This window comes from Melopsittacus undulatus, chromosome 2 (genome assembly GCF_012275295.1).
Source record: "Melopsittacus undulatus isolate bMelUnd1 chromosome 2, bMelUnd1.mat.Z, whole genome shotgun sequence".
In the NCBI taxonomy this organism is placed as follows: Eukaryota; Metazoa; Chordata; class Aves; order Psittaciformes; family Psittaculidae; genus Melopsittacus; species Melopsittacus undulatus.
Genome location: NC_047528.1, coordinates 52703281 through 52724186, shown reverse-complemented (window position 1 = coordinate 52724186; position 20906 = coordinate 52703281). Strand labels below are relative to the sequence as shown.

The window sequence follows — 20906 nt, the reverse complement described above, 5'->3', positions numbered from 1 at the left end:
TTTCAGAACCTAGGAGTTTGATTCAAAACTGATAAAACCTCATTTTTCAGGACATTTTCTTTATGGAAAGCTGTTTTACTGAAGCTTAACTCTGGAAGCAAGTTTATTTCTGTCAAATAAATGTTGATACTACTTCCCCTCCCTGTGAACAAAAAAACTGAATGAGTTTAACCCTCGGCCTAGGTGCTATTTAGCAGCACACTGTGCTCCTTGTTTCTTGGGAAGAGCTGCAACTGAGGCTCAAAACACTCATTAAAAATACCTCAGATTGAATTTCATAGCCCACAACTTTTGAAAAGGAATATAATGGCACCATTGAGTGCTTTCAATGTAATGCAGCAGCGCAGCAGCCAGCACGTAATTGGGGATGGAAACCCCAATCTCTGTGACACCCCCCACCCCTTGCATCCCACTTCACCACTCCTCTCTATTTCACGGCAAAAAACATCTAACCACCTTCTCAAGTTCTTTTTTTTTTTTAACATTAAGTAGTGCTTGAGAAGAAAATAAAATCATTCTATTATTCTGAATGCTTTCTTCTCCTGTTTTCTTTGCTTGCTCATTTTTTGTCATTTTCTTTACCCATAAGCAAATACTACTAAAATGCAGCAGTAGGCAATTCTGAAGTCATCAGATGTGAAAACAGAACCCTTATATGCGACTGGAAACATGAGAATATGGAGTGTTATGAGTATACAGGAGTAACTAACTACAAAACCAGATTGAGCTGCAAAGTGTTTGTTTACTGTTTTTATTTAGATATATTTTAGCTTAGACATTATTCTAGTAAAAACCTTGGAAGAAATCATTTAAATGTACGAACTCTGAGACCTGAAAAAAAACCCAACCAACAACCCCCCCTCCCCCCAAAAAAAACAAACACACAAAAATAAACCAACCAGATGAAAAAAAGAGAGATGTTCAGGCAAAATATTCAATCCTAAACCCAAAGCAAAATCAAATGTAACAGGGAAAAGCTTCTGATAATTCCTGTTTAGCCCTGCATCAGTCACAACATGACTATGTAGCTGAGCACAAGCTGTACCAGTATTTTACCCTTCACTCTACTAGAAGGAAACACGTTTTAACAATAGGATACAGAACTTTTTGTGACCAGACTGCTAATTTGAAAGGACATTCTTAGATGAAGCCTTTAGGCTGGGGCCACTGCTAACCTAGAATGTAGACCGGTTACATCCTTGTCTTCAGCCAGGCTACTGCTCCAGCTGGATCTAGTGCTTCCATAGCCATGAAGTGAGGCAGGGTAAGGAAGGCAACCTTGAATGAAACTTAGAATTTCTTTAGGATCTGCTTGGTACCATCCTGTCTTGCAAAACTGATGTGGACCAGCTTAGGAAAAGCTCAGCTACAGCATCTTACAATTACTCCAGAGCGCATGTAATCCTGTATTTTATGTGTGAAATTGAAACAGAGATGGTCCTGAGTTCATGTCTCAGTGACTAAAAATCATACCCACAAAATGTCTCCATAGAAAAGAATCCTTCAAGTGCAATCCGTAAGTCCCAAAGGCTATCTCTTCTTTTAAATATCCAAAAGGCAGAACTTTTGGGTTGGTTTTTTTGCCAGTCAAATTCCCAATACTCATAAGTTTCTTGTCTGGTCATGCAAGATCTGTCACCAACCTGACAGGCTGAAAACACCTTGGTAACCTTTGTACCATGGATATATAGAGAAGGTATTCAACATTTCCCTAAGCAGCCTTAAAGGACCTTAAGACTGAATACACAGGGAGCCTGAACTGTCTTTTAGACATGCAAAGAAAGATGCAGGAGAAAAAGTGAGAACCATCTATACACTTATGGGATTTGCAAGGGAAGGCACAAGCTCTCTGTTTTGTGCATCAAAGTACTCCCTTTGGTGGGACTCAAACCAGAGTTGAAAGAAAAGGGGAACTGGTGTAGTGGGTGTTAAAATAATGGATGCTTCTATCAACAGATTTCAGAGACACCTCATAATGATGTGGTCAAGTTACATTTCCAAGGAAAGATAAAAAATAACCACCTCCCCTTTTAATAGTGCTGTAGTTTTCCAGAAAGATCCTCAGGAGCTTTTCTGCTCATTCCTTGCAGTCTGTCTGCCACTTGCAGTGTCTCCTAATGCTGCAGATGCTTTGAACAATCCACCCATGAGTCATACTAGGTCAAAGATGAAACTGCCTCTGGATTGTAGAAGTCTGATGAATGGTTATGTTAGCAAACAACACATAACTGTAACAATCATTGGGGAACACAAACAGAGGAGTGGTGCGGGTGTATGCTGGGAGAAACAGTGATTTAGCCTCCAGTCACTTCAAAATCCAAAGCTGCTGGGACTGACCCATATATTAAATCTAGCATTAAACATAAAAGCCATGTAGACAGAGATCTGCCTACACATTTGTGGCAAACCAGGAAAAGTAGGGATTTGTGCTTGTATCTGTGGGGCAGAGTGAGGTGGAGGGGAAGAAAGGCCAGCACCTTCTAAGGTGCACATGATGTTTGTGAGCTGGGGTAAAAGCCTCTCATCAGTCTTCAGTACTTCCTCCTGATTACAAGCAAGGTTTTACTCTTATCTGTGTTGAACTGGGGACGTTCAACTTTCACCTATTTCCCATCCCTTCTTCTGCATATGTGTGTGTGCTGCCAGTGTGTACCTTACAGAATTGCCCGTACCTGCAGTTAATGCGCAATACTTCAGAGGAAAACAGCTTCTGCTTCATTGCTCGTTTAACCATACAAAATGTTCAAACTAAGGAGATTCCTAAGAGATCTGCTTTCTGTCACTGAGAGAGAGGCCTCAAATATCAAAGGAAAAGCATCATCATGTTATCATTACAAGTACATTAACACAGTCTCTGAAATACAACTTTTATGGCTTCTATTTTGTTTTAACGTGCAATACTGTTTTCTTTTATACTCTATTTAAAAACATGTGTTGTACAGACTTAGTTATTGTGATCTGGGCTTTGGACAGAATTGTTAAAACAAATCTTTAGGCACAGCAGATTTACAAGGGCAAGTGAGCCACTTTACTGTTTTTTCTTAAGGTCAGAATACTGCAGTACTGTAATAGATACCACTTTGATACAAACGAGCTTTATCAGCAACAACAGGCTTCGTGGGAAACAAGCCTTCTCTGTTCAGGATATGTCAAAGAAGTCTTTGGGGATGTACTATCAAAAGTGAAACATCAGGCTGACACAATGTGACTTTTTTGACCGCATTTTCAGTCTTAGGTTGAACCCCTTCAGAAATAAAAATTTTAATTCATTTAACCTTAGGAATAATGTGTGTAAAGGAAAAGGATTTGATTTCACCTAATTGGTAGGAGTTTTTTCCTCTTTGTGCTGAAAACCAAGTCCTTATGTGCTTAAGAGATGGCATGCATCTCATTTTAAATTTATATTTACAAATATGTTCTATTTCATGTTAATATTCAGGTAATTTCCAGATTCCCGAGCTATGTAAGAGCAATACTTTTATTTATAACATAATAACATAATTGGATGCTACAAGTGATTATTACCAAGATGCCATTTCAGTATATCAATAAAGATTGCCATGGAGTTACTATCTGTCAGGGTTTTAGCAGCTTGTCAGGAACAAACTTCTCCACCTTCTGATGTGCACACAGAAATCTAACTTAATCCCACCTAACCCTAAGCATTTAACTGACATTCCTAAGACAGAAGAGCAATTTTCCCAGATTCCTGTCTGATCAGCAGAGGAGAAATAAGCACTCTCAAGACTACCTGTCAGTCAACCTAAATCTGAATCAGCTGGGAGTTGGCCCCTCTCCCTCCACTTTTTTATAAACTAGAGTAACTACAGCTGGCATAAATGTCTTGCTGAATGACAGTTTTTCATGGATATATATTCTTTACAATATTTAAGTTTCAAAAGAAAAAAAAGGAACTTGTAGAAAATAAAAGATGTTCATGCTTATTTAGAACAGAATTTTGGCTCCTACAAGAAGCCATTTCAGAAAATGACCAAAATAAAAGCAGATTGTTATCACTCCTTTCTTAGATGGGCTTCAAAGTTCCCCAGCAGAAAGCAATGGGAGAAACAACTATGCAAATCCACATGCAAAGAGAGCACACCATTTGCTGAAGGTGCCTCCAGATGGAGGCCAAACAATTGGAAGGATGGCTGCACTCTGAACAGCCAGAATTCAATGCCATCAGCTGTTGGCTACCTGAGAGCAGCTATCTTTTCCTGTCCAGGCACATAAGCAAAATGAGCAGTGGGCTCCTGCAAAGCAGCAGGACCCCACCTGCCCAGCACCGCACTGGTGAGATCATATTTGCCAAAGCACTGAAAAGGACATAATAATTTTTTTTTCTAGAGGCAGTTTTAACAAGAGATAGAAATCTTATGATAAACCTCAGATATGAACAGCTACTCTGGTTAAATGTCAGCTGGTTAAAAGACCACAAATATCTGGAGACAAAAGCCAGCAGAAAGTTGATTAGAATTTACTACTGACCATCTATTGTATTAATAACTCATCAAAATGTTGCTCCATTTTTTTTTTCAAATTATAAGACTTTTTTTGTACCTAATATGAGACTTAATAAATATCCTTCATCTTTGCCTATTTAGAACATGTTTAGGTTATTCATGTTCTCACCAGCCCTCAAGTGAAGTTCTGGGCTAGCATATACAAATACTTCAGTCATCTTGATCAAAACTCACTTGCTACCCGCTTCAGCTTCAGAAATTACCTTTCTCCATCATAATTTACTTAGAGAAGTCAGGTAACCCTGTCAGGCTCAGAATATATTTCATAAGGAAAGAACTTCAGCATGCAGAAGACCACAGTGGCATTGAACCAGTATTACTACTTGCACACTTCTTGTACTGACCCTTTACTCATTTTTAAGCACAGTGTCTCCTAATGCTTGACAAAGAACACCCTGTAATTAAAACAGGGAGAGCCATAACACTAATGTGGCATTAAGGAGCCAATATTATCAGCTCTTGCTTTTTTTACACTGTAAATATTTCTCAAATTGTTGATACCAAAAGCCTGAGCTATCCCATCTACTCTCAAACATCAAACAAGGTCTTGGGGTCTCATGACCCTCAGAGCCTTCCTTAGGTTGATCTTCATTCCTTTTTAACTGCTGTTATGCATCCAGTTGCCCTGGACTTACTTCCAAAGAAACATGGATGAACTTAGCCTTCATTTCACTGCTACTCTGCTTCTCCCTCTGGATTAAGCAATCTTTAACATGGTGGTAATGCTTACTCCTTGTTATCATTAACAGTCATGAGGTATTTTGTCTACTGTGCTGTTAGGAAACACCTAAGTGCTTACACAAAAGGTATTACGCATATTAGCTGACATCACCACTGTATTTTACAGTCTTCCCAAACTGAATTCAAAGGACCAAACTATTGAAGACAAACACTTCCCAATAAAAGATGTAATTCATACCCATTAAGCACCAACCAGCTATTTCAGGATATCCTGACCTTCAGTGAAATATTTAAGGAAGGGTTTACATTTCTTTTTGAGCAATGCTGAATATATCTGGATACATTCCCTTGCTGGAGATTTATAATTAAGGATAGCATTACACTGGGTAATTTTAAAAGCTTGAGAAATCACAAGATCTGTTGAGGTCATTTCTCTGCCATCACATGTGGATCCAATAATGAACATAAAATTTCCACAGACCACATGTTTGCTGATGTTCAAAAAGCTATTAATCCTGAAAGCAGTGGAGATGTGAACTTGCCCCATCAACTGCACTTTGACAAAAGCACAATCACCTCTCTTCCACTCCCCATAATTGTGATCATGAGAGGGCACTATTAAAATTCATTAAACTCCTCATAACTGCTGGTAACAGTGTCCCCGAATTTTCCTAAATATGCTTTTAACTAAGGCAATGAATGCATTAAAAGCAGCAGATTTCTGTCAGGGCTAGGCTGTGGGCTCATGCAGAGCACTCCCACAGCTGCACCAGTGGCCACTGTGGAACTCACCCAACTTCAGCTGTCTAGAAATTATGTGTTTAGTCTAAGCTCACTGTCCAGACAAGAGAGAAGTCCATGCAGTCAGAGAAGAGAGAAGTATTGTGAGGGGAAATTAATCCCATCTGGAGACAGATGTGTCACACACCCAGGGTGAATTGCCTACTGGGGCACCTCTCATTCCAGCTGCAGGAGCCTTTCCTACTCCCTGTGAATCCAGTGTTCAAACAGCTAAAATCAAATAAGATCAATCTTACCCTGAAACTTCAGCACAGGTAAGATTGTATTGCCTGGTACACTTTTTCCTTGCAACTTTCCCATATTCCTGAGATACAATACACATGGCACTTTCCTCTGCGGGATGAAGGGCAAACAGAAGAAAGATAAACTCTTGTAAAGTTGTGTATTTGTTTTAAGATAACAGTCTCAAAAGGGCTAAGAAGACAACAGCAGACAAAGCAGAAATAAAGATAGTAGCATTGAGAATGTATTACGAAAAGGACAGGTCCACAAAGCTGACCTACCACAAAGGCTACGAGTAACAAAAAATCCTCCATTTTCTAAATCTGTTGCCCATACTTACAAATCAGAACTAGAAATAAAATGTAAGTCACGTTGTTTTCTCACAGTAAAAATAACTGCTTCCATTCAGTATCATGTTGAAACCTATATTGCAAAGGAGCTCCAGTAGATTAGTTACCTAAACGCAAACACTGAGCAGTTTTCTGCATCTAGAGCACTGATGAAACTCAGGACTCAACAAAACTATATTCAATAGCACTATATTGATCAAAAAGAAGTTCTGTCTTCTTTCATTCTTCAAGTGATGGTTTTAAGGAGATTCAGAGTCCAACATTAGCCTACTGAATAAGGATTGAATTTTGATGTAGCAGAGCCATCCCATTAGGTGCTGAGCTCCTGTGCTGAGGCCCTGCATATACATGGTGATGCTCTTCAGGAACTGAGCATCTTGCAGGGCCAGCTGGCTGGAATGGTTCACAGTACTTCTCAGAGCACACGTGGCCCCACAGGCAAAATTTTGCTAGCAGAAAATTGCTCAGCAACAGTCTTCAAGAGTAATGAAGAAACTCATTTAGGAAAAATGTAAATAAAGTGCTTTATGTGTAGGCTGATGCTTAAGGTCTTAAAATAGATGCCAAAGAATGGAACAACATGCCTGTCTACCAGCCATACTTTTCTAGGTATGAAGAGCTGGCATTATCAATTAAAAGAAACAGTTAAGCAACTGATATATTCAGTCTCTGATTCCAGTATCTTCACATTGATAGATCAATAGGTGATTTGGAATAATACAACTTCTAAATGCCATTAGATAGCTACATATTTATATAGTTACATTGAAAATACATGTATGCATGGTTTTTTTCCTTCACCACTTTGAGTAACAAATTGAAAAATACCACACATACAACACATGCAGTTATACAAGGAGCAATTTATAGCCCTTTTTTAATGACTGCATTTGCCAAAGGCAAAGATCTGCTTACTGTTATTTCTAGCAATAGTATGCTTTACTAAACAGCCAGTCTTGTGTAAGAAAAAAATCCCAGCATAAAACATACACTAACCTTTTATGCCGCTGCTAAGTGGTTTGTGAAATCTGGTTTTGTGATTACATTCAAGATGTTTTGTGCAGTCACTATTAGCCAAGTACCCTACAGAGGGGCAGGAGGCACCTCCAAAGTATTCACAATACACTTGAAATGCTACACTGTAAATCACAGTTCCAAGCATCACAGAAGTCCATAGACCATAAGCACATAAATAAGGAAAATCAAGCAAAACAAAAGGCTTTGCTTTCTTTGTTAAGAATGTCTGAAGGTGGCCGAAGTTGACAATAAAAATAACCTACATATTCAGATTCCTCCAGCAGTATGTCTTTAATAAAACTGCACCTCTAAACTCTTGTGTATTAATAGAAATAACACTCTAATAACATAGTAACACAGTTGCATACTATGATACCAACAACAACGCTTTAGAAAGAAAAATATCACTCACTGAAGTTTTCAACAGGTGTCATAAAAGAGACTTGATCCTGCAGTTACACCAATCAGTGTGATACTCTATATAGATCACATACTACTGTTTCTGATGGCTTTTACGTGGAAACAATAGGCACTATTCATATAGAATCACAAACCACTGCTACAACATTGAGTATTACATTTTCAAACTGTCAATCATCTATACAAAGAGTAATGGAAAATTTCAACCAAAATATTGTGCTCCACCTCGCCTCCATTACTTACCATTCTGCTTTACTCTTCTGCAGAGCTCCACTTCTATTAAAAAATAGCCCAGAACTACAAACACTGGTCCCTTACAACCATGCACCTTGAACCAGAAACTCTTCATGTCTTCACAATTTCTCCTCAGTGATGCAAGACGATGACTAAGTCGGAATCATTTTGTGAGCAGTTTTCAGCAAGCAGTGGGTTGCTCACACTCAGCAACATGCTCATCTCTCCTGTTTTCCTTTTTTTGTAATAATTGCCCTGGTCAGTACACAGCTGTTTTTTAAACATGTGATCTCTGGCCACAAAGGCAAGAGGTCACTTTGCCCTTATCTGGAAGGCTAACCTAAGGTGGCTGTTGCAACCCCAGCTACTGATCTTCCAACACATGGATGCCCATGAAATAGCACATGCATGTGCTATTGAAAGTTGGGGCTGTTCAGCCTGGAGAAGAGAAGGCTGCGTGGAGACCTCATAGCAGCCTTCCAGTATCTGAAGGGGGCCTACAGGGATGCTGGGGAGGGACTATTCATTAGGGACTGTAGTGATAGAACAAGGGGTAACGGGTTGAAACTTAAACAGCAGAGGTTTAGACTGGATACAAGGAAGAAATTCTTTACTGTTAGGGTGGTGAGGTACTGGAATGGGTTGCCCAGGGAGGTTGTGAATGGTCCATCCCTGGCAGTGTTCAAGGCCAGGCTGGATGAAGCCTTGGGTGATATGGTTTAGTGTGAGGTGTCCCTGCCCATGGCAGGAGGGTTGGAACTAGATGATCTTAAGGTCCTTTCCAACCCTAAGTGTTTCTATGATTCTATGTGCTCACCAGTCAGGCTGGGGAAAGCCTGTGCCTGTGGCATCAATAGGTAAGGGGCCCCAGCCTTCACATCAAAACTCTTCCCAGAAGTTACTTCCTGCTACTGCCAAGCTGGTTTGTGTCCTTCAACCAAGAACAAGCACAGGGAAGGCAAGAGGGCAAGGTTCCTAAGATCCACTGGAGCTTGATGGCAGCCCTCTCCTTGGAAATGCCCCCTATGATCTCACAAGGCCAGGGAAAGGGCCAAAAACATATTTGGAAATGGGTGTTGCACTTCACTTCTGATGTGTGTATGTTTTACGTGTAGTCAATGTTATTATAGAAAGGCACATACAATCACAGACAAGCACATTTCAAAATCATAGCGAAATAGAAGAGGTAGCTCCTCCCACCCCATAACCCTTTATTTGCAGTTAAAAGTTCATGTCCAGTAGAATAAAAATTAACCTCTATGTCAGGACTGAAACGATACATATTACATTTCCTCAGCCTCAGAAGCCTATCTTATTGCTTTCTTGACCTTTGTTTATATGGTTAAACCAAACAATAAAACCCCCAACCTTTTAGCCAAGTACCATAACAAAGACAGAGGACAGCTAAAGCAACAGCTGCTCTGAGCTGAATCAGAGTTTTCCTAATGTGTTTTCCTCTCAAAAATCTGAATGCCTGCAACAACAAGAATAAAGCAACTATTGTAGATTCCCCAAGAGGTGAAGAGAAGTCCAAACAGAAGCTCATTTACACTGGTCAGTTTCTGAGCTACCTTCACTTTTTTGTATCTCACAAGAAGGTGAAGCCTTAAAAGCAGAGCTCACCACAGGAGTGGCAATAAGCTTTATAACTAACCCCTGGTGCCCAGACTTATGTAGGTCATAAATTATTTGAAGTGCTGCTGGGATGTAAGTGGATATCACCTTGCCATCCTTTGCCGCTTGGGCTGGCAAACCTCAATAGCAGAAGCACCTGAAACTCCTTTCCCTACAGGGTCTAGCGATTCCTACATACCACAGCCTCATGGAAGTAATGATATCTCTTCACTGAAAGTGATGGGGCGAGAAGGAAGCATAAGTGCATTTCAGAGAAGACCAGTGCTGAGCAAGAGCAGGGAGCTGAACATCAAACTAACTGTATTTGGTGGGAGGCAAAAAGAACAAAATAAAAACAAACATGCACAGTATATTTGAATATTCCTTAGTTTGCCCCTCTGTCTTCAAAGTAGTGAGTATTTCAAGACAATTGATGCCCCAAAATAAGTTTAAAAACCCCTTGCACCTTTTTGAACAAAATTTCAAATGGACTGCTATTACCATCCTCTATGGGCAATTCAAAATAGAAGTAACTCCCCCAAAAGTAAAACAAATTCTTAGAGAAATAATTCAAAATATGGTAGCCAGTGAGACCAAGATATCCCAAATTAACATAATCCTGATAGAAACAGCAGGACTCTTTCAGAAACGCAGATGAAATCCAGCATGTGGACCATGTACTACTGTTATTATATAGAGTGATAATCATCCAGAGAAACAAAGCAACACCCATTCCCACTATTGTTATAGGCTTTTGGTAACAACTCAGCAAATCAATTCCAGAAAATCTAGTACTGTCAACTGTCATGCAATTAACCTAGGTAGAGTCAAACTACACCAGACCGATGAGCATGGAAAAGCATTCAGTTATGTATTGAAATAATGAATTATCTGTGTAAGAGATGACTCCCTAAGACCTTGCAGTTACCATTTAGGCAAGCGGTAACACAGCAGCAACTGTTCATCTGGACTTGATGATCTTAAGGGTCTTTTCTAACCTGAATGATTCTATGATTATATGCTATTCTCTTTCTTCATTTTGTCATTTTAAACTTGTGCCTTGAAAGTCTTCCACCGTGGGCATTTTATCTGCCAACCACTAGCAATCATAATCCTTTAGGAACCAGATTATCAAAAGGTTGTTTATTAACAGAGAACAAATAGCCATGGAAAGGGTATCTCACAGTCAGGCATCGCACTTTTCACCTTCCTTAACCAAAACTGAATTTGAGCCACAGAGGTGAAAGTCTTGAGATGGAGGTAAAAGTTTCCATCGAGCTAATCTATCAGAAACCTAACTGCAAAGAATCTGACATAATGTCCCATATGCTCATAGACTTTGCTTTCAGTGCATCAAACAAGCCCAGGACACTGACAAATTCTGAAGGAAATCTTTTAGGCAACTGAGGTGCAGGTTTTCAGCATTCAAATCACCACTGAACACCTGAAAATGTCAACAGAATTTTCTTATTCTTAGTATTCAAGTTTGACAAGTGTGTTTTCAAAGTAAACCTGAAATGTGAGGTAATATCATCTGCAGTGATTAGCTGGGACAATCTCCAGAAAATGCCTATTCTGCCTGAGTGTTTACATCATTTCCAGTATAACTTTCTATACATCACCAGTTAAACTAGTTGCATACTAGGTTAGACTATACCAGCTAGAAGGTAAGCAGCATACTTTCCCCACATTATTCTCGTACTACCATTAAATCACTTTGCATACTCACTTCTACTTAATCATTAGGATGAGCTGTTATTCAAAAGCATATGCATACTTTTGATTACACTACAGTGTAATCTTATCTCACTCTAAACTATTCTTTTACTGTAACCAAGTCAACATCTAAGCATTACGTATAAACACACAAAATCCCTAAAATTTGCTCACATCAAAGATGTGAAAGACAGGCCACTGTGTATTGAGGATGGTTTACAAGCTTAAGACAGTTGGAAGCTATACTGATTTAGTGCAATTTCTCTCAGTTTGCAATGATGAAGATGATGTTGGCCACATCTGAGCAAAAGCTGGCTGTTGGGAAAGAGAGCAAATACAGAAATAATACTCAAGGAACATTATACACTCACATCAAGGGATGCACGATGTTCACACAAGAACACATGGGTATTAGGCTGGCTATGAATAAGTTTAGACTAGAAATTAGAGGAAATTTTATAACCAGTTGATTAATGAGGTTCTGGAAGAGTTTTCCATAGGAAACATACAGGGCAGTAAATGTACATATATTTAAGATGGAGTCAAAATAAATAAATTTTGGATGGGATTCTATGATACGGCTGTTTGCAGTAAGAGGACTGTGCCCAGTAACCCAGAAAATCAAGTCCCATCCTATATTCCCAAAGACGACTTCAAGGAACCAAGCAATGCCAACTCATGATTTTGCCACGAGCATGGAATTTTCCTTCTTTAAGCCCCCATTACTGAGGCTGATGGGGAAATCTGTTTTAAATTTGAAGAGTGAATAAATAAAGTGTTAGCCTGGGGTTCGAGGAAAAACGCTTTTAAAATATGATCTCTGCAAGCTCAAAAACCAGAAGGCAAATAAAAAGAACAAAACATCTGTTACTTCTTAAAATCTTACGGTTTCTAAGCCACTGGGGGCAGGGGGAGGCTGATTCATGATTTCTGAATGCTTAGGTTGACAATTCAAAGAAGTGTGAAGGAGTCCAAAACTTAGCACACAAAAGCACTAAGATGCCTAAAAATGGAAGAGTCTAGATGCCTAATTTAAACATTCAACTTCCAAATGAGACTTCTTGAACTCCTCTGCTGCCTGCTGCTGCCTGAAGCTGCTCTGAGCTTTGACCACAGCCCTCTCTGGTTGCTCAAGAGCACTCCTGCCGCCTGTTGCCCTGGCCACAATGTTTTTTGTTTTTCAGCTGGTTTGGAATCTTCTCCCTTGGTTTTGTCCTGATTCATTGCCAGCCGCAGTTCCTCCTCCTCCTCTAGAAGCTGGTCATTTCTAAGGAAAAGTCAATGGGCCTATTAAGAAAAACCTTTAAAAATGATGCTGATATGTGAGGCAAATGATGGACTCAATCCTGTTACTAACAGACTTGTAAAACTCCAGCTCATTTTAAAAGCTCCAGCACTTTCCAGGTTTAGGATTGCTTCTTCATCTCGGTTTTTAAAAGACAACTTACCTCTCAAATGTTTACTCACATTGTTTCTGCATATCTGCACTCAAATGATACCAATGTACAAAAAAATAATTACTTGTTACAATTATAAAATTAATTTCTATTATCGCCAGCAGGCTCCTGAAAGCAACTGGTTCAACCTTCACGGCAGGATCAAACACAACTACTTGGTAGAGGTAGTGAGGATGACTGAGAGCCCTCATTTGCTTTTCAAGAGTCTCAAGCACAGATGATGGGTCACTGAAGAGCTCCTTTCCCCCCTATGCTGTTCTGCCTGCAGTACCTCCACAGCTGCTGTGGCTCTCTGGTCTCATCCCTTCGCATTTTCCTGATATTTTCCCAGCTTTAACTGCTCTGACACTTTACATCATCTGTTGCCTTTGACATGACACATCAAAGAAGGAGGGATGTCTTTCTAGGGTACAACATCAGGACACAGCAAGACCTTGTCACCACCCTGACAGCCTGAACAAAGGACACTCTACTGCAGTAGCAGCAGCAAGCCCTGCATTATCTACTGATCCAAAGTGCTTTAAACAGCTGATAAGATTCCTGATGGGAAGATCAAACCTCCAAACCTCTCTCTCTTGTGACAAACAATGAAGCTATGGGTTGAATTTCATGCAATACAGGTGCCACACTGTAGGGTTTGCAGTCAACTCATATTTGGTGAGTTTGTAGGCACTTTGGACTCATACGTGCATAACTGCATATGCAAGCATCCCATTACTGTCCAAAGAGAATGTCTAAAGAAGTAAAACATGTCAGGTACTGACACCAAGCATGGGAACACATTCTTATGTACTCCAAAAAGAAAATTCAGGTAAGATATTTCAGGCAGTTTTGATAAACAGAGGGAATTAGAAAACACCTTTAAGAAATGGGCTACATACAAGATAACACTTCAATGTGTCCATACTGAAATAAGCAGCTCTTGTTCTACGCTTCTTTTTTAAAGCTGCCAAATCATACCTAAACTCTCCCACCTTTTCCCTGTCTTATGTTAACAGGCAGTATGTGTAAGGAGGTACTGAATATCAACCTCTAAACCCCTTCACAAATACATTCCACTCGGGCACAAGCCTGGGCTTTGGTCTTCTTCATACCAACGCTAAGTACACTTTATATCAAATTCAAGTTTAGTGAGAAAATACATCTATAACCTCTGGAGCAGGGAGGTGAGCTCATGACTGCAACTGAAGCATTTTCATCAGCAAGGCCCAAAGCCAAGCCCCCCAACCCTGCTCTTCTGGAGGCCACAAAACCACAGATGAGCATCTAAAAATCTGTTGGCTTGTTCTGCTGGCTGGTTGCAGCATTCCCAGTCAGCACAAGAAATGACACTTCACTAAAGTACTCTGCTCTTGCTGGTCAACATTTCACATGGCTAACTCCTGAATATTTATCCCTCTCCAGGTGCCTAATCCCCAGCAGGGCAAATGCAAAGCTTCTCAATGAATCTGTAATGCAAACTTATTACCTAGAGAACCAGTAATGAACAGTGTCATGCCTGTGAACAGAAAGATTTACACATTTATGTTCACCTTTCAGCTCCCCTCTGTATTTTAGATCATTATAAAAACAGAAAACAAGACTATTTTTTAAATTCTTGTTAGCTGGTGTTTGCTGCTCACTGCTTGTGCATTAGCAAAAGGTGGCCATTAGGAACAATCTGAGCCATCTGTTTCCCTCAAGCACTGTGACTGCTATAGCAGAATTGCTGATTTGGACCTTAGAAGCAGTTTCTGACCTTGAATTTGCATGAAAAGGTTAAATATTTTAGTGGTAACACAACAGTGTTCTATGAGTAATGGTTTTCTATTACCCCAAGGGCCATGATTTTGTTTATAATTACTCAGAAATAACTTTTTCATAACATAAACTCTCTTCCTTGAGCACATCTCTCCAGCTGCATTAGCCTCTTGTGCCTGCAATTCAGAAGATGAGAATTTTCAAATTGCTTTCCGTATTTTTTAAACATTGTTTCTGAATGCCCACTTGGAAGAACTTTATACAAGCAGAACCCCGTCTGTCCTCCTTCCGATCCAAACAGCAAACTACAGTACAGCCAGCAGAAGAAATATCTGCTAACATCTTAAAGAAGTCCTTAATCTATAATTAATGTCAACAACTGTTAACATCTGTAATTCTTGCATCTCACATTCATATTTTAAAGGTACAGTAGTTCTGAGATGCTGGGTATGGAGACAGTTTAAAAATTCATGAAATAGCATTATATTTAACACACAGCAATATAAATAGCATTGTTTTTTGTAAGCTAGGAACTCATTTTTTCTCTAAAATTAAGAAAAAAATTCTTAAGCACTGCTTGCTAAAGTTACAATATCTAACCTTTGAGTTTTACTTCTCTGCTAATCTGTGATTGTAATAGTTTGCCTGCTAGTGTTCCTCAACCCACCACAGGCACTGGATGATGCTGTGAATTAATCTTTCTCCATCAAACCTAATATCCAGTAACACATTGATGCACCATGAATATTAATTGCATGCTATGACTTTCCAAGTCATGCTCACTCGCTTCAAAAGGATGCAGTCACGTTTAAAAGCAATCAGTTTAGTGCATTTCAATAAATATTCAACTCACCACTGGCTACTCTTTCAAGCAACAGCAAGTAGAACCTACAGCTCACAAAAATGTTGCTTTGGTTATGAAAACATCACTTTTTCTCCACCTCATCAACTTTCTCCTGATCTCTGCTCAGAATTATGTTGTATATGTAAAATGTCTGCATCTCAAAGTTCTTCAAGAAAAAATCTTTCTGTCCCTATCTGAATCTGTCTACTTCTAAGGAAGGCACTCAGATTTACTCACAGCGCTTGCAGGACTCAAAGTTCTTACAAGAATATCCTATCACTGAACACATATCTCTTTTGCCATCAGTTAAGAGAAGGCAGACATTTCAACTCTGCTACGGACAGGGATGCATGAGTTCTGCTGTGGAGAGGAATACTCAAATCTCAGTAAAATACAGCTTCTGCAGTGAGGTAAGACACACAGAAGGAAAGCACTATATTCCAAAAGAAGGGATATCAACATTGTAGCATTTGTTGTTGAACCATCAGAACTGGAAAAATCAACTGGATAAGGGCAGCAGCAGAAAGATTTTTTAGTCTTTACAATACTCCAGCAACAAAAATTTGGAGATGGCAACTCTAGGTAGCCACTTCAACTAAGGGAGACTGGGGACAGATGAAAAGGGTCAAGTGTTTGGATTCAGTTTGAATGCAATGGTGCTTGCAAGCAAAAGCGTTAACTGGCAGGTATGCAAGCCATAAAGCCTTCAAATGCTCCTACATTTATTTGGATAACCTAAAGTATTCTAAGTAAAGAGCACCTGAAAAACATGCCCTGTGCCACAGAAGTAGGTAGTGCCATATACAGATGTGTTTGCCAGGCTATTTCCATTGATAAACACTGTTTTCAGTAACTTAAATTTTTGGTAGGTCATCTTCAACATTAAATGGGTTTTCTTAGGAAAGTTTCAACCCCAGCAGCTCAGGTAAAGTACTATAAATGAGAAAAGGGGAAAAAAATCTACCTTTTCCTCATCTGAACCAGTCCTGTAAGTATTCCTTTCCAGAGGTTCAGCTGGTATCATGCTTCTAAGAAAAGGCTTAAAATCTGAACAAGGAATAGCCTGGAACCATGCCACAAAGAAGCATACTGTTTTAGAAAGTCTAACTGATAGCACAATACACCTGTATCAGAACCTGAATAAGGCTGCAGCCTAGGTCCTACAATGTGCTTATGTTTGAAAGCTCAAGCTAACAACAGGAATATTCTTGTAGACTTTTTCATCCAACTATTTCAGATTTACTTTTTAAAACATCACCTTTGTGAAAGCTCAATCCAAGTGAACCAAAATGCTTCACAATAAAAGAATTGACACAAACATATATCCATCTCCTCCCACCAGAAGAACATCCAAAACACACTGAACAGAGTGAAAATTATTTTGATAATTTTCCCTTTGATTCCAACATTGTCCTCCAGAAGAACTTAATGATTTCAGCTTCTTCTAGTCTGAAACTAATGTAGAATTTAGGTTTATGGCCATGGAAAGTACTGCAGCATCAGATGTTTTGGCAGTAGAAAGAAGCACGCACTGAAATTATTCTGAAGTTGTCATTTGCATATACCCAGACAAGCATGCAAAATCAAACTGAGATATTGTTCAAAGTCCCTCAGAAGATCCCCACATTTCAAGCTTCCTCCTTCCCCGCAGAGACACTGCTGTGTTCCACCAAAAGTCATCTCAATCACAGAGAAGCTTGCATTAGTAATTCCCAACAGGGACTGCAGTCTGTTGGTGTATCTTCTTTTGAACACCCAGGAGAACTGTACTGGGATGCCCAACACCTGAACAGCTCCACAATTGCTCCTAAAACCAGAAAAAGATGAGAGTTGAAAACTTCCTTATACAATCTGAACACAGATTGTAGTGACCATCAGTTCTTTAGCAATATGAGAAAAGAAGACCAAAACCTCAGCTGTACTGCAGATCAGACCAGGCGGTTTTCCCTTTGTATCCCCCAAGCCCTGCCAGCTCTTAGGCTAGTCTGAAGTCCTGAGGTTTGCTGACCCTGGACACAACCCATTTTATAAAAAATGCCTTCCTGGGTTCATCTTCATTGAAATCTTCTGCTCCTCTGGACAGCAAGAATATTAATTAAAATGTTCTTTTCCTGACAGATTACATCCTGCCCTCAACTTGTAGAAATGTTAATGCTCTTCAGATAGGATTAAATCATCTAGTCATTTCTTCAGAGTAAACTGATCAAGGTAGTGTCTGCCTGCTGTTTAACCAAGATGAAACAATCTGTCAGCAGGAAAATGCTTCTCTCCTTTTGGCAAGATGGCATTCAAATCTGAAGGTGAAACCTTTTCCTGTGCTGAAATAGATCTCAAGCATTGGCACTTGACAAGTGTACTCCATCAGAGGAAACAAAGAGCATTACTGACTGCATGCAGTTCATTGCTAGTACTTCTCTGAGAGCAAGCAATAATCATAACTCTGCAGACTCAGAAAACGGGATCCCCAGCAGTGGTCTGTGGGGAAAAAACATGGCACACACTACTTGGCAGAACCAAAGCAAAGCAAAAAAGGTAGAGGCTCTGAAATGGGCCTCTAGATTTGCTCTGTTCTTACAGCTGTGCTGATGGCAGCATCTCTGAAGAACAGCTGGATTTGTGGCCACTATTAACCCCGGCTTCTGCTCCAGACTGCCTCCATGCACGGTGCCCATCCATGGTGTACCCAACTGAGTTTGATGGACGTAACAAGCAAGCTTTCTTGAAAAGAGTTGCCCTTTTAAACACATTATACTGATCTCTTTCTAGTGAAAGAACCCTGCTGCCTTGTGGTGGGGTGACACCATCTGGTAAGTAAACCCTAACCTGGTCACTCTCACCTGAAGACAGGAAGAGATTTTGTTCATTTCTTTCTTAGGCTAGTACTTGGAGTTAAAGATATAAAGTGGAAACATGCAGAGATATAAGACTGGTTTATGTATTAAACTCCCCCTGCTTTTGGAGCAAAGAACAATCTCCAGAAGTCTGCAGTATCTTGTTATTTGCTGGAAACACAGATCCATATTTATCTTACAGCAAAACTTCTAAGAATAAGCAAGGTACAAGCCTGTTCAGTCTCACACTCATAGCACAAAAGCTGCAGTTGGCCTGCAGCTCCCCCAGCCATGCTTTTTACACACCAGCAAAACCATGGTTTCCCTTCTTTCCTCTATGGCTGTAGTTTGGGCTGTGGCTCCTTCACTGGAAGAGATGCTTCCCAAGTAGCATTCTCCGTATTGCCATGTGGAGCTTTTCTTCTGCAATCTCAATGTGCCCAATGCCCTCCCCTGCACCCTACTCTATGACTCTGACCCGGTTTCTCTCAAACTGCATTTTAGGCAAGTCCATCAGTCTGAAGAGACACTCCAGTGGAGTCCAGAAAAATAATTACAAGCATGCACTTATACTTCAGCTGTGCTTGAAGCACTGCTTCCAGAGTACAGCATCATGATGTTTACCACACATTAATGGATTCACAAGATATTTTTAATCCTTTCCCCGCTGTTCCAAAAAAAAAAAAAAAAAAGGAAGAAAAAAATCTGCAAAATCTTCATCAACACAAATTCTGCTCATAGGGACTGTAAATTGCTAAATAATCTGTGGACTGCATCTTCTTTCCCTATTGTACGGCAGCCACACACAGCATAGTATCTGCCTGCACTTCTATTAATTCATCAAGAAAGCTACCACACCGGAGAAACAACTTTCCCATGTTAAACAGCTTGGTCATCCATATTCTACAATCACAGGAGGAGGGAAACTGGCAAAGAGCCACATTTATGATTCCTTGGGCACTGAGCCCTGAAATGTTCACTAGCGAGCTTTGCAGTGTTCAGAACTGCCACCAAGGAAGCACTTACAGGTTTATTTTCCTTTCCCTTTCAGGCAATCACAGGGTCCCACCATGCCAAGACCAGAATCAGGCACAAGAAGAAACATCTCATATTCATCTTTATCAATCTCCCATGAATCTTTCTAATGATTAATTTAACATAATGAATGAGATTTACTTCTTATTCTCAACTCAGCTGTCAAGAGAAAAAAAATGATGGTTACTGTCAAAAACCTCACTAAGATGTATGAAGGTCACCCAGGTAGGGTGCAAAGAAGCTAATATGCCATGTTATACAAGCAGAAATGAAGAAAATTGACTGGGAACGCTTCCGAGACTGGATTATGCTGGACTTTTCCTCCCCATAAAAGTACTCGCTACTTCGTATGGCAAAGATGCATAAATATTTAACATAAATTTTGTGAACAGCACATCAGGAGCACTGAAATCTCACCTTCCTTTTTCCTCTGAAAAAAAGGAAAGAAGTAACACGTTCCAGAAGGTCACCTGAGTTCAGTTCCTTGTAATCTACACCTTTAAAATAAAGAGAATTCTGCTACATCAAATACCAAATTCAGAGTTCAGACATACCCAGTTTAACCATTTCTTTCCCCATGCTGTTTGAAAAAGAACATCAAAATGCACTATTCATTTTACGATTGTAAAACATTGGCAAACACCCCTGCTACCGGCACCCTGGTTCTCCCCTTTCTATCTCACCACCCGATCTCATTACAGCTTGTTAGAGAACCTTCCTCCAGGTTCCCTGGTGGAGGCTGGGAAGAGAGACACAAACACAAGGAAATTCCCCTTTATTACGGCTTAAATAGGCTTAAGATTGTTTAAGGGGTTGTTTTGAAACTGACACAATAAAAATCAGATTAAAATAAGAGTTAAGGGCTAATTTAAAGAGAGAATTTTTGGAAAATGTAGATGCATACTTTTCACAATTTAAAGCAGACAAAGCTTTGTCAGGTAAGCTCCAGGGATAAAAAGGAAAGTGAATGCCGTACACCTGTAGCAAATACTTTCCTTCTGTGTGCTTTGATCAGTCTGCCAGCCTCTCTTGCTGCCCAGCAACTACCACTTTTTTTCTCCTTAATCAAGCCATCAGGGGACAGCTGCCAAGCTCCAGTTCCCCTTTCTCAGTCAAGGGCAGGCACTGCCGTTCTCCAGGGGACATTTCTCTGGGCACATCTGCTCTCTGAAGGTGCAAAATGACATACACATACACCAGCTCTGCACCCACTTGGTTTTTTTTCTGCTGGGTTCTTAACTATTCTCTTGAAACGTAAATCAGCATTTTCCACTGCTCCTCAACACTTTCTGCTCTTCTGAAATAGCTGAGACAAAGCACACAGTCTTCCACACCAGCTGAAAGCTCTGCATCCCCCTTTGGTAAAGTGTACCAAGGCCACACCTGAAGTACTGCATCCAGTTCTGGGCTCCTCAGTACAA

At 40.0% G+C, this 20906-nt stretch overlaps 1 protein-coding gene across 4 annotated transcripts in view; it reads right to left on the bottom strand.

Moving 5' to 3' along the window:
- The window catches only part of FARP1 (FERM, ARH/RhoGEF and pleckstrin domain protein 1), a 174358-nt gene that overhangs the window by 83363 nt on the left and 70089 nt on the right, over positions 1 to 20906 (bottom strand). Inside the window, exon 1 of one of the 4 annotated variants that reach the window (XM_034074380.1) lies at positions 8258 to 8339. The exons of the other annotated variants lie outside the window; for them this stretch is intronic. Within the exon in view, the coding sequence (XP_033930271.1) occupies positions 8258 to 8260 (3 nt within the window). The 5' untranslated portion in view covers positions 8261 to 8339. Of the gene's footprint in view, positions 1 to 8257; positions 8340 to 20906 lie in introns of those variants that run through there. 4 annotated transcript variants of the gene reach the window in all.